Source organism: Anomaloglossus baeobatrachus, chromosome 10 (assembly GCF_048569485.1).
Source record: "Anomaloglossus baeobatrachus isolate aAnoBae1 chromosome 10, aAnoBae1.hap1, whole genome shotgun sequence".
In the NCBI taxonomy this organism is placed as follows: domain Eukaryota; kingdom Metazoa; phylum Chordata; class Amphibia; order Anura; family Aromobatidae; genus Anomaloglossus; species Anomaloglossus baeobatrachus.
The window spans coordinates 186,876,508-186,897,034 of record NC_134362.1 but is presented as its reverse complement, the minus strand read 5'-3'; the positions used below and the strand labels follow the sequence as shown (position 1 = coordinate 186,897,034).

General features: G+C 43.6%; 1 protein-coding gene across 1 annotated transcript in view; it reads left to right on the top strand.

The window, feature by feature from the left end:
- Window positions 1-18,440, top strand: part of VPS9D1 (VPS9 domain containing 1) — a 39,566-nt gene extending 21,126 nt beyond the window's left edge. The window contains exons 6-15 of the mRNA XM_075327030.1: window positions 8,403-8,465; window positions 8,651-8,703; window positions 8,775-8,865; window positions 10,291-10,376; window positions 11,868-12,295; window positions 13,378-13,507; window positions 13,736-13,926; window positions 14,284-14,350; window positions 15,980-16,084; window positions 17,141-18,440. Of these exons, the coding sequence (XP_075183145.1) occupies window positions 8,403-8,465; window positions 8,651-8,703; window positions 8,775-8,865; window positions 10,291-10,376; window positions 11,868-12,295; window positions 13,378-13,507; window positions 13,736-13,926; window positions 14,284-14,350; window positions 15,980-16,084; window positions 17,141-17,228 (1,302 nt within the window). The 3' untranslated portion in view covers window positions 17,229-18,440. The remainder of the gene's footprint in view (window positions 1-8,402; window positions 8,466-8,650; window positions 8,704-8,774; window positions 8,866-10,290; window positions 10,377-11,867; window positions 12,296-13,377; window positions 13,508-13,735; window positions 13,927-14,283; window positions 14,351-15,979; window positions 16,085-17,140) is intronic.
- The last annotated feature ends 2,087 nt before the right edge of the window (window positions 18,441-20,527 follow it).

Sequence of the window (20,527 nt, the reverse complement as noted above, 5' to 3'; positions counted from 1 at the left end):
GCGTGCAAGCATCTGTACTGGGGACCCAGCTAGCATGCATCTGTACTGGGGCCCCAGCGTGCGTGCGTGCATGCATCTGTACTGGGGCCCCAGCGTGCATGCATGCATCTGTACTGGGGCCCCTGCGTGCGTGCATCTGTATAGGGGACCATGCATGCGGCTGTATTGGGGACCCAGCGTGCGTGCGTGTGCGGCTGTATTGGGGACCCAGCAAGCGTGCGTGCGGCTGTATTGGGGACCCAGCGTGCGTGCGGCTGTATTGGGGACCCAGCGTGCGTGCGGCTGTATTGGGGACCCAGCGTGCGTGCGTGCGGCTGTATTGGGGACCCAGCGTGCGTGCGTGCGTGCGGCTGTATTGGGGACCCAGCGTGCGTGCGTGCGGCTGTATTGGGGACCCAGCGTGCGTGCGTGCGGCTGTATTGGGGACCCAGCGTGCGTGCGTGCGGCTGTATTGGGGACCCAGCGTGCGTGCGTGCGGCTGTATTGGGGACCCAGCGTGCGTGCGTGCGGCTGTATTGGGGACCCAGCGTGCGTGCGTGCGGCTGTATTGGGGACCCAGCGTGCGTGCGTGCGGCTGTTATTGGGGACCCAGCGTGCGTGCGTGCGGCTGTATTGGGGACCCAGCGTGCGTGCGTGCGGCTGTAATTGGGGACCCAGCGTGCGTGCGTGCGGCTGTAATTGGGGACCCAGCGTGCGTGCGTGCGGCTGTATTGGGGACCCAGCGTGCGTGCGTGCGGCTGTATTGGGGACCCAGCGTGCGTGCGTGTGCGGCTGTATTGGGGACCCAGCGTGCGTGCGTGGCTGTATTGAGGACCCAGTGTGCGTGCGTGGCTGTATTGGTGACCCAGCGTGCGTGCGTGTGCGGCTGTATTGGGGACCCAGCGTGCGTGCGTGCGGCTGTATTGGGGACCCAGCGTGCGTGCGTGCGGCTGTATTGGGGACCCAGCGTGCGTGCGTGCGGCTGTATTGGGGACCCAGCGTGCGTGTGCGGCTGTATTGGGGACCCAGCGTGCGTGCGTGCGGCTGTATTGGGGACCCAGCGTGCGTGCGGCTGTATTGGGGACCCAGCGTGCGTGCGTGCGGCTGTATTGGGGACCCAGCGTGCGTGCGTGCGGCTGTATTGGGGACCCAGCGTGCGTATGCGGCTGTATTGGGGACCCAGCGTGCGTGTGCGGCTGTATTGGGGACCCAGCGTGCGTGTGCGGCTGTATTGGGGACCCAGCGTGCGTGCGTGCGGCTGTATTGGGGACCCAGCGTGCGTGCGTGCGGCTGTATTGGGGACCCAGCGTGCGTGCGTCCGGCTGTATTGGGGACCCAGCGTGCGTGCGTGTGCGGCTGTATTGGGGACCCAGCGTGCGTGCGTGCGTGGCTGTATTGAGGACCCAGTGTGCGTGCGTGGCTGTATTGGTGACCCAGCGTGCGTGCGTGTGCGGCTGTATTGGGGACCCAGCGTGCGTGCGTGCGGCTGTATTGGGGACCCAGCGTGCGTGTGCGGCTGTATTGGGGACCCAGCGTGCGTGTGCGGCTGTATTGGGGACCCAGCGTGCGTGTGCGGCTGTATTGGGGACCCAGCGTGCGTGCGTGCGGCTGTATTGGGGACCCAGCGTGCGTGCGTGCGGCTGTATTGGGGACCCAGCGTGCGTGCGTGCGGCTGTATTGGGGACCCAGCGTGCGTGCGTGCGGCTGTATTGGGGACCCAGCGTGCGTGCGTGCGGCTGTATTGGGGACCCAGTGAGCGTGCGTGCGGCTGTATTGGGGACCCAGCGAGCGTGCGTGCGGCTGTACTGCGGCGTGCAGCAGGATGCTCAGGTTTGCACATAACTGTATACATGTGTGTGTATTTATGATGCGTTTTTTATGTGCTTTGTGTGTTTGCACATCATTCAAAATATCCCTCCCTTCCCCGTGCGCTCTCTTCACCTTCTCTATCATTCATCTTTTGGATTGTAGTTCACTCCCTGCATTTAGGTTTTGTCCCCAAGATTAGGATTTGGTGCTTTTTCTGATGTTAGAGTTTCTGCACCCGTCATGTAAAGTAGGTGACTTGCATGTATTTCCATTGGGTTTGTGTGTATACAGTGTGTGTGTGTGTGTATACTGTGTGTGTGTGTGTGTGTATACAGTGTGTGTGTATACAGTGTGTGTGTGTGTGTATACAGTGTGTGTGTGTATACAGTGTGTGTGTGTATACAGTGTGTGTGTGTGTGTGTGTATACAGTGTGTGTGTGTGTGTGTGTGTATACAGTGTGTGTGTGTGTGTGTGTGTGTATATACAGTGTGTGTGTGTGTGTGTATATACAGTGTGTGTGTGTGTGTGTGTATACAGTGTGTGTGTGTGTGTGTATACAGTGTGTGTGTGTATACAGTGTGTGTGTGTGTGTGTGTGTTTACAGCACTTTACAGGCTTCTATTGTGTTTTTGATGCTGCAGTTTTTGCTTTTAATTTACGCTGTTTTTGCGGTGACATCTTTATTGACGTTCTTATTTGCAGAAATGCACTAAAAAATGTGTCTTTTTACCTGTAAAATTTTCCACATCTAATGCAAATCTATGGGGAAAAACTCAGCGAACCCGATATTGACTAGCCGGGTCCAGCAGAATGGGAGCCGCTGTTCGCTGTGAATATTATAGGTGGTCAAAATAAGGGGCTGACAATAAGGCGATGTGCAGATGGAGGGTTTTTGGGGGGAGGGGGGCGTTCAAGTGGAAGACGCCTTAGTAAAGGCTCCTTCTTGGGGAAGTCTTGGAAGAAGCTTTTGCGGCCTCTTGATTGAACAATGCTGAGATAGGAACAGATCCCAGCAGGACACTTCCCCCGGGATAGGGAACAGGCTAGCACTCATCAAAAAATATATGGTGGTGTGGCCTTGGTTTAACGCTGATATTCCTCATGTCTAGGTCTTTCTTGGCATTTATACTGAGTGTACATGAATGCAATGTGAACAAGGCCTCAGTGGTGCTCCGCTCTGATTACTGCAGGCGTCTCCCCACCCAACCCCTCCGTACATAGCAGCACTGGCTCAGACGAGCGCTCCGGTGTTCTCTATGAGAGCCACTGCCAGACCCCTCCGGAGAACACAAGGATCGGCCATTGGAAATCCAAAATACCAGATTCTTATCTCCCCCCAACATTATATTGGACCATACACATTAAGGCCTCGTCACACAGAGATAAATCTTTGGTAGATCTGTGGTTGCAGTGAAATCATGGACATATTGTTCCATTTGTACACAGCCACAAACCTGCCACTGATTGTCCACAATTTCACTGCAACCACAGATCTGCCGCAGATTTATCTCTGTGTGTGACAGGGCCTTTAGATTTGTATCTTCTGAGCTGCCAATAGATAAAGATCCGGCATGTAGCATTTCCGGCAGTCTATCCTTTTGTCCTCGGCCAACAGAGATATCCGCCGGCAGATGTCTCTTCTGTGTATGGAGAAGTTGGAGGATGTAGCTGAATTGTCATTCACCCAACAGCTTTTCTTAAGTGTATGGGGAGCTTTAGTCTAATGTATATGGGGGGCCTTTGGGGTTCCCTGGGTAATGAGGGCCTTTGGGGGGGGGTCGTCCCTGGGTAATGAGGGCCTTTGGGGGGGGGGGTCGTCCCTGGGTAATGAGGGCCTTTGGAGGGGGGGTTCGTCCCTGGGTAATGAGGGCCTTTGGAGGGGGGGGGTCGTCCATGGGTAATGAGGGCCTTTTGGAGGGGGGGGGTCGTCCATGGGTAATGAGGGCCTTTGGAGGGCGGGGGGGGGGTCGTCCATGGGTGATGAGGGCCTTTGGAGGGGGGGGGGTTCCCTGAGTAACGAGGGCCTTTTTAGGGGGGGGCTTCCCTGGGTAATGGGGGGGGGGCCCTTTGTGGGGGTTCCCTGGGTAGTGAGGGCCTTTGGGGGGGTTCCCTGGGTCGTGAGGGCCCTTGGGGGGGTTCTCTGGGTAGCGAGGGCCTTTGGGGGGGGTTCCCTGGGTCGTGAGGGCCTTTGGGGGGGTTCTCTGGGTAGTAAGGGTCTTTGGGGGGGGTTTCTCTGGGTAGTGAGGGTCTTTGGGGGGGTTCTCTGGGTAGTGAGGGTCTTTGGGGGGGGGTTCTATGGGTAGTGAGGGCCTTTGGGGGGTTCCCTAGATACTTGATATAGAAATACCAAACTACAAAAAGAAAAGAACACCCCCCCCCCCCACTCCCCAGATCTGGATCTGCTAAAAATGTGCAATAAAATGCATTGATTTTAAATGGGGAAAAAAACGAGGACACGACGGAGAAATGCCCGAGGTAGACCCTTTCGGGGAGTGATAAAGCATCAGATCAGCGCAATTATACAAGATTGGAGCTGCGGAGTACACTAGAGTGGAGCAAAAAGATTTGTGGGACTCTGGTCGGTAATCGGGGGGGCTCCATGTTGTTTCCTTCTGGGGTGATGCTGCAAGCGCCTATTAATCTGTACCGGCACCAGGTGGTAGATCTGCAGCCACGGTCAACTGACGTGGTGCTCATATCTAGATTACACACTACAATGGCGGCACAGGCCTCAGACGTGGCACCACTCCTATCCATTAGGTTGGTTTTTGAGACCTTATGTTCCTGGTGACCTGCAGATTTCACCGGGCGGACATTCACTTTCCCTGACCCCAGTCTTGGGTATTGATGCGGCATCACTCGGGTCATGGAGACTCCACCATTCAGGACTGGTACCAATGGTACCAGCTCGAAGCCAAATCAGAAGGTTTAATTTTACACTGAGGGTCTTTATTTCTTCTTCTTTTCTTGTTCCTCAAAGGGTTTTACAAATGAATAGGAGGAACTTTCCAAGAGTTTTTGCATTGAATGGTCTCCTTGTGACCCTAGGTCCTTATTATGGAGATAAGTGGATTATCCTGTAGACAAGAGGTGAGAAAAGCATTGTCTTCTCTGTGCCTCCTTGTAAAGAGATGCTAATGGCAGATCATGCCAGTGAACCTCGCCCAGACGTCCCGACTCCATGGACAGTGAAAATCGAATATCTCCATCCAATAATCCATGCTCCTATCAATCCATGGACATATCTGTGATCGGGAACCTTCATCACTTCTCTGGTTACAAGCACTGATGTTTTTGGTCTTTTGAACCCCCCCCCCCCCTCCCCCAAAAAAAAACGTTTTGTTTTAAGCCCTGAAACTTTTGGCTTTGAAGAAATCCCAAAAAGTTCAATATTGGGTCAAGTTCTGGTTCGGTCACAGTCGTGTTTGGTGTCTGATCGATTGTGACGTTATGGCCGGAAACATGGTCCTCGTATTATACCTCCAGGAGGTTCCTATGGATAAATACATCATCAGATAAGATAATGTCCTGCCACCATCTTTCTTTACATCTAATTAGCCGTCCTCCTCTCACCTGACCAGGAAGAGGGTGGAGGGGTCTTGTTGGGACCCTTTAAAATCTCTCCTCAACAGAAACAAAGGATTAGACCTAAGGAGATACAGCCACGATAGTAGCTCTGCCTGAACGTCCGCTCCTCCGCAGGATCTCTCTCCAATCTTATAAGTAAGTTCTTTTTTTATTATTTCATTCTTTTGTAAGACCCTGTGCCTTTTTATATATATTAAAGGGAGGGTTTGCTGATATATTGATAATCTGCGGTCGCAGGGTTGACCCCACTTCAGATCCGTACCTGATGCCAGTGGTCTCGGCAGCACAAGTTCTGTCTAAACCGGACATTGCGCTGCCGAGAACAAGATCATTTCACCCGACGAATGAACATATTTATTTATTTTATTTCCTCGTTCGTTGGGCTATCAGTAGCCCGTTTAGATCACACGATTATCGGGAAATGAGCATTTGTATAAACACTCGTTACTATGATCGATATCACAACATCTCCATTCAAGCCAGTAAGGCCATGGCCAAAAAAAAAAGATTCATGCAAAGTTAAAATGTATTAATTTTTATTAAGTATTTCAAATATTTTATTTTCATGAAAAGCAGAATAAGTTGCAACACGTAATTACATCTTACATGCCATATTGAGAATATAGGGACAAAAGTCCAACTCAAAAAAAAAAAAAGGGTGTTTCTCTTATACTTCGTTATGACATTTATCAGATGTATATTTCTTTTTTAAAAAAAAAAACAATTAAAAAACAGAGAAATTCCTATGAGACCCCATATAACAAATATAGATGTGAGAACAATTGATATGCTTTTCTTTTTTAAATAGTGCTCCTAATCCTATTGATACATTAAAATACGGTGTGCTAAATAATTTCCCAAAATTATACAATATCAAAAATTGTTATATAATCACTAGTAATATATAAAGATATCAATCAGTAGATATATAGTATGTATTTAGATAACCAAAAGAATAAATAAATATTGCACTATGACGATGGGGTATATATGTATGTATGTATATATAATGAGACAGATATATATAATTCCGAGATAGATCTGTCTCATAAAATATATATATAATATAATATTTTTTTTTTTTTTTTTATAGCTCTCTCTCTTTCCATCTCATAATAAAGAAATATATGTATGAATGAGATGGGGAGAGAGAGAGCTATAATTATATATATATATATATATATATATATATTACACACACGTACATACATATATCTCGGAATTATATACACACGCACAGATTATAATGTATGTATAAACATATATATATATATATATTTATTTATTATGAGATGGAGAGAGAGCTATAATTTATATATTATATATATATATATATAATATATAAATTATAGCTCTCTCTCCATCTCATAATAAATAAATATATATATATATATATATATATATATATGTTTATACATACATTATAATCTGTGCGTGTGTATATAATTCCGAGATATATGTATGTACGTGTGTGTAATATATATATATATATATATATATATATATATATATATATATATATAAAATGTATTTATTATGAGATGGAGAGAAAGAGAGAGAGCTATAATTATATATATATATATATATATATATATATATATATATATATATATATATATATATATATATATATTATAGCTCTCTCTCCTTCTCTCCATCTCATAATAAATAAATATATATTACACACACGTACATACATATATCTCGGAATTATATACACACGCACAGATTATAATATATATATATATATATATATTATAATCTGTGCGTGTGTATATAATTCCGAGATATATGTATGTACGTGTGTGTGTAATAAATATATATATATATAGATAGATAGATAGATAGATATAGATATATTGCACTTGTGAATAGAATAGAGGTATGAAAAATTTCACATTCCCAGGCAATAGATATAGTGCATAAGTCAAAATATTAGTGATATGTATATGGCGCTATAATATTATGAAATATTGCACATGCTAATTAAATTGTATTGTAGTATGTATACGGGACTATCCACTGATTTATATAAAGTCCTCTGAGGTGTAAATACCTGCAGCAGGGCCATTGCAGTGGTCAATAGGAGAGTAATGTCCATTTAATAATAAAGGTCTATATACTAGATTGAGTCGCTCCTGCACATAGTATAAGATGGCAATCATACCGTAACAGTATAGATCCGTGCATGGAGCGTCCCTCCACCCTTGGGCCTGAGCAGGGGCTCCATGCACGGATCTATACCGTTACGGTATGATTGCCAAGTTATACTATGTGCAGGAGCGACTCAATCTAGTGTATAGAACTGTGTTATTAAATGGACATTACTCTCCTATTGAATGTAGATGTTGTGATATCTAATTTGAAGTGTCATGTTCTTTATAACTCCTATTTTGAACTGGGTTGTAATAAATTTACTATGATGGAGCAGCATAAATCCACCTGTATGATTGTGGTGGTTCAATCAGCTATTATGAGCCCTGATGGTCGCCCCTGATGTGTTTACATACAGGGACCAGCAGGACTTATAACAGCTGATCGGTGCGGGTCGTGGACCACTACAATCTGGTATAGATGATCTGTCATTATGGATGGGGCAATCCCCTTAAATGTTTGCCCTTTTGTATTCTCAGATTGGTGGTGTGACATTTTGTGTGGGCAGTGGACGCCCGAAAATGGGGCACTGCACACTGTTAATTGACGGTGGCATTTAAAGAGTTAAACAGCTGCAATCAGAACTTGCTCTGGTTGCTGCTGTTGGAGCCAAATGTTGGCTGTACAACACAGCCAGCAAACAGCTGCGATCAGAACTTGCTCTGGTTGCTGCTGCTGGAGCCAAATGTTGGCTGTACAACAAACCTATCCAAAAGGGAACTGGGTGTGCTTGTGAGTTACCTGCTGAGGATCAAAACCACTAATCATGGGGGTGCCGGGTGTCAGCCTTCCACCAGTCTTATATTGATAACCTACCCCATGGATAGGTCATCAATATAAAAATACTCCTTTAAATCTTTGTTTCTTCCAGACACTGTCACTACAGAGACAGATGATGGAGAATCTGGTAATAGCCAAAGCCCGAGAAGAGACTGTATCCTTCACATGTGCAGATATTCTGGGTGGAGGGGGGGGGTTGTTTTTGCCTTTTATATATTTTTATTTTTTTGTTTTTTTTTCTTATTTTTACACTTCCTAAAAAATTAATTCATTCACCTTTTTGTTTTTAAAGTAAAGGGCCTGAAAAACTCTAAATAAATCCTTAACCATCGCCCACAGCTACAGAGGAAAGCGGAGGAGCGCAGGCAGCGGCTGCAGGAGGAGTCCGGCAGGTATATCCCTCAGGCTCCCCCATGGGGGGTGTTTGGTCTTTTTTCCTCAGCTGCTTCTGTTTTGACTGTAGACTGTTCAACAAAGATAAAAAGCAGATGACCCCGACGGAGGAAGCGCAGAAGACGCTGTACACCGCCGTGCTGGAGTACGAGCAGGACTATGTGAGTGGTTTTGGTGTCTTTTTACACGCTCCTCAGTATTGAGATTGCGATGCCAAGGAAAAGTCGTAATTATGGAAATCCCAGGACAGATAGCCGAGGCTGGAAGTGCCAGGATTTCTGCACGTGGCCCGTACATGATAAATGTTTTAAAAATGTTGTCCCCATTTTATTTTGTTTTTTTATCATTTTTAGATCCTTCCTGCAGTGGTGTAACTAGAGTTCTATGGGCCTCGGTGCAAAGTTTGATCCATTCTCCCCCTCCCCCCATTTGGGCCATTGTACCATTCAAAATCTTATAAAGACATATTAGTTGCTCCCCATACCCTTAATCGTGTAGTAATGACCCCTTGTTTTGTACTAATGTCCCCTCCCATCCTGAGACTCTTCCTGGTAAATATGTCTTCCATCCTGGTGTATGACCCCATCGTGATTATATGCTGGTATATATGTCCTCATTATGGCTCCATCCTTGTATACATGTCCCCATCCTGGTATATGTGACAAAATCATGTACTCCCTATTTTAGTACATATGTCACCATCATTGTCCCATCCTGGTATATATGGCCCCATCATATCCTCATCCTGGTATGTATAGCTTCATCATGACCCCATCCTGGTATATATGGCCCCATCATATCCCCATCCTGGTATATATGGCCCCCATCCTGGTATATAGCCCCATCATATCCTGGTATATATGGCCCCATCTTGTCCCCATCCTGGTATATAGCCCCATCCTAGTATATGGCCCCATTCTAATATGTCCCAATCATGTGCCCATCCTGGTATATAACTTCATCATGGCCCAATCTTGGTAACCCCAGTGTGTCGCACACAATAAAAGAAAACGAAACTATTACACTCGCCTTACCACCACTGCCCTGGTCTCATCTTCCAGAACTGGCATGCAGGCAACTGTCCAGCATGTAAGTGGCGCAGTGCATGACGTCTCTGTCATGCGCGCCCACTTAAAGTGCTGTCAACTGTGTCAGAATATTCGCTTATCCTCATGCCCAGGATTATGGTCGTAGAGAGCAGTGAATATTCATAGCCTTAATTGTCAGCCGACACATCGCAGTGCAAGGACCCGGAAGGTCTCTGTGCTGCGATGTATTTCAGCTGGATGCGCGCCCTCAGACTCACATCCAGCTAAAACAGGCGCTGGGGTTGGCGGGCCCACTGTGCCTAGTCGCGACTGTGATTATTATGCCCTTGCCTTCCTGTGATTTCCATAATTCCATGACATATCCTTCTTGGATTTCAATCCTAACGACTGTAGGCGGCCTCATCAATAAGAGACATTAGATTTTATTTGTTATAGGAAGCTCAATGCGTTTTTTATATATATATATATATATATATATATATATATATATATATATATATATTTATAATCCTATGTGATTTTATTCCTGTACCTCAGAGGTGGCCTGGTGTCTATAAAAAGAAACTTAAGAAGAACCCGAGTGACCTAGACGTGGTCTCCGGCTATCTCTGCCAAATCCTCAGGTAATCAGCATTTGGATATCTTGCACAAAGTATTGGAAATAGGGGTGAGAGGGGACGACACTTGGTAAATACATACAAAAAGACTAATGGCACTCCCAAAAATTCAGTCTGAACAGGTGCAAACTGAACATGACATATAATAACTAAAAAGGATAATTGCACTCTGAAATGCTAAAGCATGCAACCAATGAATGAAATGCTAAAATATGCAAACAATAAATGAAATGCTAAAATATGCAACCAATTAATGAAATGCTAAAACATGCAACCAATGAATGAAATGCTAAAATATGCAACCAATGAATGACATGCTAAAATATGCAACAATGAATGAAATGCTAAAATATGCAACCAATGAATGAAATGCTAAAATATGCAACAATGAATGAAATGCTAAAATATGCAACCAATGAATGAAATGCTAAAATATGCAACCAATGAATGAAATGCTAAAACATGCAAACAATGAATGAAATGCTAAAATATGCGAACAATGAATGAAATGCTAAAATATGCAACCAATGAATAAAATGCTAAAATATGCAACCAATGAATAAAATGCTAAAATATGCAACCAATAAATGAAATGCTAAAACATGCAACCAATGAATGAAATGCTAAAATATGCAACCAATGAATAAAATGCTAAAGCATGCAACCAATGAATGAAAAGCTAAAACATGCAACCAATGAATGAAATGCTAAAGCATGCAACCAATGAATTAAATGCTAAAATATGCAAACAATAAATGAAATGCTAAAATATGCAAACAATAAATGAAATGCTAAAATATGCAACCAATGAATGAAATGCTAAAATATGCAACCAATGAATGAAATGCTAAAATATGCAACCAATGAATAACATGCTAAAATATGCAACCAATGAATAAAATGCTAAAGCATGCAACCAATGAATGAAATGCTAAAGCATGCAACCAATGAATGAAATGCTAAAGCATGCAACCAATGAATGAAATGCTAAAATATGCAAACAATAAATGAAATGCTAAAATATGCAACCAATGAATGAAATGCTAAAATATGCAACCAATGAATGAAATGCTAAAATATGCAACCAATGAATAAAATGCTAAAACATGCAACCAATGAATGAAATGCTAAAGCATGCAACCAATGAATTAATGAATGCATGCATTGTTTGCATGTTGTAGCATTTCAGAGTGCAACTGTCCTTTTTTGTTATTACTTGGTAAATACAGTCATGGAGGGGCCCCATTTATGAGTGGGTTGAGCTGCAGTCCCAGACTTGGCCATGCTGGTATGGATGGTGCTGTACCTGAATAAACAGTAACTGCTAGATGGTGAAGAACATCCCTATCAATTCGATTTCCTACAGTTAGATATGTGTGATCAGTGATGGTCCTTTGCTAAGAATTGCATTGACATTTTTGGAACAACTCGAAAGAGGAATAAGTAAACCCCCTTGTAATATGTTCCCATCTAATTCTTTTTTCCTTTTTATTCCAGCACTTCCGATCATCCAATTACCAAATTAGTAATCCATCTCCAGTGCCAGGTCTACAACCGTCTCTACCCCGTCATCAGCAAAGACGCTGCTCAGGAACTCTCGGACAAAAAAAGTTTTTGTCATTCCCTCCCGGCAGCCCCTTTATCATCCATTAACCTACCACAGCTGAAATCTTCAAAAAGTTTCCACTATCTGCCCGGACCTCCCCGGACCCCCATCCAGCTCAGCCGCTCTATAGGAGAGGGGCTGGAAAGCTGGGAAAACTCCGGCAGCTTCGAGCTCAGAGGAAAGAGCGACTTGGAGACGTCTTTTGAGGACTTGGAATGTTTAATGTCCCCGACGTCGCTGACCGTGCCGGCTGCACTGCAGAGGCTGACTGTGGCCCAGCACCTAGGCGTTGTGGTGAAGGAGATCCATAATGCCAGAGGTGGGTGACGTAGGGTCAATATATTACTACCATGTGACCATGAAAAATTATATAACCCAACAACAAGAGCACTCTGCCTTTGGGCTTTGCTCTATATACACATACAGCCACAAATGAGCCCTTGATGCCCACCAATGGTGGTTTACTGTATGGCACTATTATCTCAGAGCATAACGGCATAATATGGCATTATTCTGATGGTATTTATTTAAAAGAAGTTTTATATATATATATATATATATATATAATTATATGACAAAGACAAGTGAAAGTTGGGCAAACTTGTGTCGTCATGTGTATGAGCTGTTCCATATTTGCACACAAGGGGGCAGCACAGGGCGCCGTAGACTCTCAGACCTGTGTCTATAGGAAAAAGCCCAAAAATGGCAAAGTATGGAGAGGGCATTATTAGATACATATACATAGTGAATGTGTGTGTATATATATATATATATATATATATATATATATATATATATATATATATATATATATATATATATATATATATATATATATATATATATATATATTATATATATATTTTACACACACACGTACATACATATCTCGGAATTATATACATATATATATATATATATATATATATGTATATATATATATATATATATATTATTGTGTATGTATATGCATGCATACATGGTGGTCCAAAAGTAGGTGGACAGTATGTTTAATGGGGTTATCAAACATGGTGTAAAGTGAAACTGACTCAGTTGACCTTAGCAACCAATCAGATTCCACCTTTCATTCCTCTCAGACTCTTTGGAAAATGAAAGATGGAATCTGATTGGTTGCTAAGGGCAACTGAGTCAGTTTCACTTTACACCATGTTTGATAACCCCATTAAACATACTGTCCACCTACTTTTGGACCACCCTGTATGTATGTATGTATGTATGTGTTTAATAGTAGGAGAAAACCCCCTTTTAATAAGATTTCACGGTGGTCCACCATGCCTCTACATAGACCGTTATGGGTACCAGCAGCGATATGAATTGGTTGGTTGCAGCCCACCGTGTACAGTGATCCGCACCCCATTTATGATCGCCTTCTTTTTCCAGACCGGTTGCTATCATCCGCCATGTCCTCCCTGAACCTCGATGTAAGCCCACAAGTGAAGGACGCCTGCCTGGACTGCTTAGAGGACAGCTTCTTCCCCCCGCTGTGGCCAGCGCTGCTTGCTCTATACAGGTAACTCTACCGTCCAGGTCAGAGACCACCGGCCCGGCCATCCTCATCCATATGAGTTCACATATCTAGATGATCCGTTCCACCAGTCCTGAAGGGCGCTGATTGTTGGGCCCATTCCTATCCACATAAATACAGTCCGTTCCGGGCAGACAGCCTGTGGTGGGATCTCTATGAATGTATAAAATTGTAGTAAAACACCTTTCATTAATGCGTCATCCGCTCCCTCAGACAGGTGCTGTCTACCCGGGAGGAATCTCTTTTCCAGGTCATGGATATGTACAGCACAGCTATGCCATCTGCTCTGGGGGTCTCCAAAAAGCTGTACCCCGAAGATATAGAAGAACCGTATAAAGCCGCTGTGGATAATCTGGCAAACTTGCCGCGTCAGCGTAGTCCGCAAAGAAAAGTGGAGTGTATCGGTAAGAAGCGATAATAACCCTTTCATGACACGAGGGTGGTGAACAACATTCCCGAAACCATCTTTTAATTGTCCAGGGTTCTGCTTTTAAAGACACCCGGTCACGAGTTGACATTGCTGGCGGTCCCAAAAGCAGGACCCTGATCCGGCAGCCAATGTGGATGTGGTACAAGGGTCCTGGGAATAATCCAACATAGACCTGGAACAAGGGTCCCGGGAATAATGTCTAATTCCAAAATTAAAGGGGAATTCTACTCGGATCTACCTGGTAGCCTTAAAGGGATTGAATAGGTGGTAACTGGATTATATGAGACCCCCTCTAGTTATGTTATATTAATCTGTTCTTTTTTTGTATCAGTGAGGACTCTGCGGATGATTTGTGAGTGCACGGAGGAATATTGCCCCGCTCCCGGGACCGCCGCCATGTGAGTGCCTTTATATGTGGGTTTGGAGGGTGAGCCGGGGTGTGATATTTTCCCTGTCTCCGTCCATCTGTACGCTGCACGTGTCTCGCTCTCTGTTCCGTTTTGCTCTCTCCTCGTGTGCACAGGTTGCGGAGTACATGATGTTTATTGGGTACAGATAGGAGGCCCCTCTGGGGTCTTCACTGATGGATGAGATGTGACAGTCGCAGGCAGAGCATGGCCCGTCCTGCAGAGCACAAGAGGCTGCGGCGCTCTGCAGAGCAGCAGCTCCCCAGCAGAGCGCCTGTCTGCTCTAATTAGCAAAGCGCGACGGAAGAGGTGGAGGGGGCGTACAGCGCTATGGATAGGAACAAGTCATGGAGGGGACCAGACAGCAACAGTGGAGGGGAGACAACATGGAGATGATTGACTGCAGGAGTCATGAGGATCATGGGCATGGGGGGGTGAGACTAGATTTAGAGCAAGTTCACTGACAGCGCTGGAGGGGTAGGAAAAGCCCAGCAAGGGTCATTAATAATTCATGGTGGATCCTGCAGACTTGATGTTAAGATCAAAACATCAATTAACTCAGATTTCATACCATTCCATCATACCGGGGTGATGAAAGCGGTCCATAAGGATCACCGGGAATCCAAGAATTCGGCAACTTTCTACCAGTTTGTAGAACTCTGCTGTCCATAAATGGGTCCAAAAGGAAAGGGCGTGTGCTGCCGTCAAGACGTGGCTGTTTGACTCCACGCGTTTCGAAGTCCCTGACTACTTTTTCAGGGCTTTAAACAGAAATAGGTCCTGATTGTATCTGACTGAGCCGTGAGCTCAACGTTTTTTGCCCGTGTCATTTGGACATGATCAGAAGCGACTTTTCAGCCTGTAGATGTGAGCAACTATTCATTGACAGCAAACAAAGATCTTGAACATGGCGCAAAATTAAAAGCAACGTATACTGAAAACTTCAGTAGGAGATGGTAACACGAAAATGGAGGAGATATCCACTCTGGGAGGGCTAAGTTTGTGGCTAGTGACCTATTACGGGTGCAACGGTCAGGACATGATGAGCCTGGAGCTATCCCCTCTGTGGTAAGGGTTAAACGGGGGTGCAGTCTGTAGCTAGAGACAAAGTTCGGGTGCAACGGCCAGGATATAATGAGCCTAGAGCACCCAATCAGCATGAGGAGTGACCGCAGACAGCGGGGAATGGATGTGGGGCAACGACCCCAGAGGCACAGGGCACCTTTAATGTTTCCCGAAGCGGCCAAATCCTTTTATATTGCTGCTCTTCATCTGAAATGTGAGGCGCCCTCGCTGCGTGCAGTCATTATTCGGCTCCAGGCGGGCTCATTGGGGCAGAAATGTCACGACCCCCAAATGCGGACACAAAAGAAGTCTCACGTTTACTGATGAGTGCAAAACCTCTCCAGGATTGTGGCCGATGCCTACTTGTGCAAATCATCCGAACCTAAAGGGGTGCCCATAGACCTAGGATTGGGGGATATGGATGCCATAGATTAGGGTCTACCTTGCTCTGCACACGTGATCGGCCCCCACCCTCTGCTCACTTTTGGACAAATGTGTCGTATACATAGAATGACTATTAATGTCTCTGTATTTTCTCTCCTGACCCTTTTCTAGTGGTGCAGACGACCTCCTGCCCATCGTGGCGTTTGTAGTGCTGAAAAGCCACATGTCGCATTTGCTGTCGGAGTGCGCAGCGCTGGAGGAGTTTATACACGAGGGGTGAGTGCCCGCCGTTTCCGCCATGACATGACAGTTTCGGTAATCATTACTGAGCACCACTAGCGTTCATTAACAGCAGGGGAGCGCCCTGTCCCTGTACTGTCGCTCACTTTTAGCCGGCCGGGTGACATGTCTGCTGTTGTGACAGCTTTATTGTCTGTGGCTTGTTTCCCTGAGCTAGTTCTGCAGACTCGCGTCTCTGCTGATCCGTCTCGGTCTTATTTCACTGCTTACATATCTCCTTCCCGGCCCGTCTCGGTGTCTGGTCTCCACTTCTCTGCTGTCTTCCTTGCAGGCTATTGATACCCTTTTGGCCCCTACCTCCATCTCTTTATCTATGCACGGTATTTACTGCATCCATGATAAGATATAGAGGATAAATAAAGGAACAATTGTCAGGCCATCAGTCTGATATTGGTGGGGGTCCAACACTTGGCATCCCCCACTGGTCAGCTGAAATCTGCTCCCGCAGCACTCGGACATAAACAATGTATAGGGATATGGAGCCCGTCCACTGCCGACTTCTGCTCAGTTTGGAGGCCGGGTGTTGTACCCTCTTATTGATGAATGGACAACCCCTTTAAACACTTTCTGGAGTGGCACATGCACATGGAAAGTCTCTGCACATGCGTCACTCCAGTTCGCAGCACTAGAAACCATTCCTTATACTGTGCAAACGTGCACGCCGAAGAGGATGGTTTAGTGACGGAACCGCCCACTTGGCACTTGCAAAGTAATTTGCATACAGCAATATGATTCAGTTTTCTTTCTCTACTGGTCTATAAGGGCAAACACTTATGTTGCCACTTTGTTTAGAAACCGCACCACCCTTCCTTGCCCATGGGTTGTCACTGCCCGGACCTCATTGAAATGAATGGAGCCAAACTGCAATGGGGCCCTATATGGGGGTCCCCACTGCAATAGGGTCACTATACCAGTGACAACCCATGGTCCGCTTCTAATTAAAAAGTATAAAGTGGACAAAGTTGTCAGTTTTGTTAATGGATCCTTTGCTGGTATATAAGTTACATTAATGTATTCTTGTTTTCCCTCCAGAGATCTGATTGGAGAGGAGGGCTACTGTCTGACCTCTCTGCAGAGCGCCCTGGTGTATTTGGAGACGCTTCCGGTGCCCCCCGACTGAAGGAGAAGCTGCACCTTACCTGCGTACATGAAGAAAGCCTCCACCACTGGTCATTCTCCCGTGAATGTGAAACAGAAAAAAAAAATGGTGTTAAAATGAAAAATTCTATACACCCCAGTGTTACAGCTCATCTCTGGGATGTATTTGCACGGCAAAAACTTCTAAGATTATATATATATATGTGCTGTGTCATGAAAACCAATATGGCTGCTGTTACAGCCCTTGCATGGCTTGTCACCCAACTTTCCTAGAGTCCTGATTTGATACAACCCCTCTTCTAATATTATAGGAGAGTTGGCTGACTACCTTGTTTTGGCATCATTGGTCTCTTCCTCCCCCCCCACCCACCAGGATTTCCCGAAACCTACAAAGTCACCCATATCTGGAAGAGATGGATGGGGAACATTCCATATATTGGTCACCCAGCTTTTCCCAGAATTTAGTTTCTAATATCTTGGCAAGTGATCAGTTCGGATCTGACCTCCTGATGCTGAGAATTAAGGGGCTGCAGCTCTGCCCCCCCCCCCCCCCACCTCCTTTATACATTTTCCCTTTGCACATGGACATTATGGACCACCCGCCGCATCTTGGCTGCTACTATCTGCTCGGCTGAGTCTTACGAGTGCCACTGTGAAGGGACCCTAAATCTCTTTACTCAGATGGGAGTACCCCTGTACGGACTTATTGATTTTAGAGGTGATGCTTCGCTAATGCACCTCCTTGAAAAAAAATCGCACATAACTTGAAGACGACAGGGACCGGGACCGTACCCGCGGCACAATCTGACAAGCTGTTAGTCCCACACTGATGATGATTATAATATTGCACTACATTATTTAAAGCTAGTATCATTTTTATCATCCTAGTCAATGTGTAATGCTCTGGATGGTTTCAAACTAGAAAGGTCATCTTGCTGGGACTTGTAGTTCTCCAGAAACTGTCAATCTGCAATTTGTGGTTGCTGTGAAACTATTCGCTCTCTACATGCTGGATCTCTAACTTATGTCAGAACCACAACTCCCATCAGGATGGCCGAGATCTATAGCTCCTAGTTTGCAAAACCATTCTCCAGACCAGTAGCAAAAGTACAACTCCCATCATGAGCTGCAGCTGGGAGCTGTAGTGCTGCCGCTGGAATGGAGATCACTGGTAGGGAAAGATGAAGTTCTGTGTATACTTTTCTGCTTGAAATAAAGTTATTTTTAATAAGTTTTTGTTTTGTCTTTTTACCCCCCCTGAAATAGTCGGGTTTTCTAGAACAAAAGACAATAGGAAATAATTGGGATATTTCCATCCTGGCAGAAGACTCTGAGGCCGGGGCCAAGTATTCAAAAGTGAACATAATTGCCATCTTATAGCGGATTTATTTATAGCTTTACTCATGTGGGTCATCTTCTTTATTGTGTGTGTGTGTGTATGTATGTATGTATATATATATATATATATATTAGATATAATATGTGTGTGTGTGTGTATGTGTATATATATATATATAATATATATATATATATATATATGTGTATATGTGTGTGTATATATATATATATAATATGTATGTATATATATATGTATGTGTGTATATATATATATATATATATATATATATATATATATATATATATATATACACAATGTGTGTGTGTATATATTTATAATTTTTTTTTTTATTTTCCTTTAAATACATTTATATATATTTTTGATATTAAAAAAATATAAATGTATTTGAAAAAAAAATAAAGATATATATTTAATATTAAAAAATATATACATTTATTATATATTATATATATTTTTTTAAAATATTTATATTAAATATGTAAATATTATTTTTTTTTTGAAAAATGAAATATATAATATATATAATTTTATTAAAAAAATATAGATTTTTTTAATATCATTTTTTTAAAAATATATAAATATAATTTTAATATATATTTATTTTCTCCAAATACATATATTTTTTTAATATATATTAAAATGTATACATGTATATAATATATATTAAAAAAAAAAAAATATATATATATATATATATATATATATATATATATATATATATATATATATATATATATATATATATATATATATTAATAATTTAAAAAAATATTGATTTTTTTTTTTTTTTTTTTTAGCAATGTTACTGCTAACCTATTCACTAGAGGAATTTTTATGTGTTTGTTTAGTGCTGAGCACTTGCATAGGAGATGGGCCCTTGGATGCTCAGATGGTGGCTGTTTTGGCAGTGTGCTCCTTACTGACTTTGCTGTAATTCTTCATACTATTCTCACAGGGTCGATGTTGATTTGACTTTTTTGTTTGCAATGGAAGAAAAAAAAAAAAAAAAAAGGGGTAAAACCTCTGCAGGTCCACATCCAAATTTGCTGATTTGATAAAAAAAAAAAAAATCGATGGTAGAAAAATAGGCCTTGTGAGAACTTTGTTCTCTCCATCTGCTTGCCTTCGCTTGCGGTGGGAGACGGTCCTTTTTTTTTTGACACTGCGTTTTTGGCTGCAAAAAAAATGCACCCACAGCAAAACTGCACCGGTAAACACATGCATTTTTACCACGTTTTCGGTGCGTTTTTGGCTGCGTTTTTGATCTCTGCGTTTTTCCAATGCATTGCATGGGTGAAAAACGCAGGAAAGAACTGACGTGTTTTGTTGTTTTTTTTTTTTTTTTTGCTCAAAAACGCAGCTAAAAAAAAAACGTTGTGTGCAGACAGCAAAAATGAAAAGTCATAGACTTTGCTGGGGAAGCAAAGTCATGCAGTTTTGAGCCCAAAACCGCTCAGTGCGCACATAGCCTTAATATGCCTTGTGTTGTCCACTTCTGTCACTTGCTGTACCCTAGACGAGGAGGAATATGGGGGGGGGTCTTTTCTTATAAATTCACATAGAATCTGTAGAAATAACATTCGCTTTCTTGTCCAGTTACTGAGGTCTATGGTGAGAAATTCTGAAACTATTGAGCTGATAGCTACATGTGCGAAACCCAAAATGTTAGATTGGCCTAAGGGTTTAAAGGGAATTGTCACCAAGTTTTTGCTACCTAATGTGAGAGCAGCATAATGTAGGGGCAGAGACCCTGATTCCAGCAATGTGTCACTTACTGGGCTGCTTAGTGTAGTTAATCAGCAGTAGATTATAATTAGTGGACTACTTAGCATAACTGCTAGATCTGCAGCAGAGAAACATTGATTTTATCAAAATGACAACAAACAGCTCAGTAAGTGACACATCGCTGGAATCAGGGTCTCTGCCCCTACATTATGCTGCTCTCAGATTGGGGAACAAAA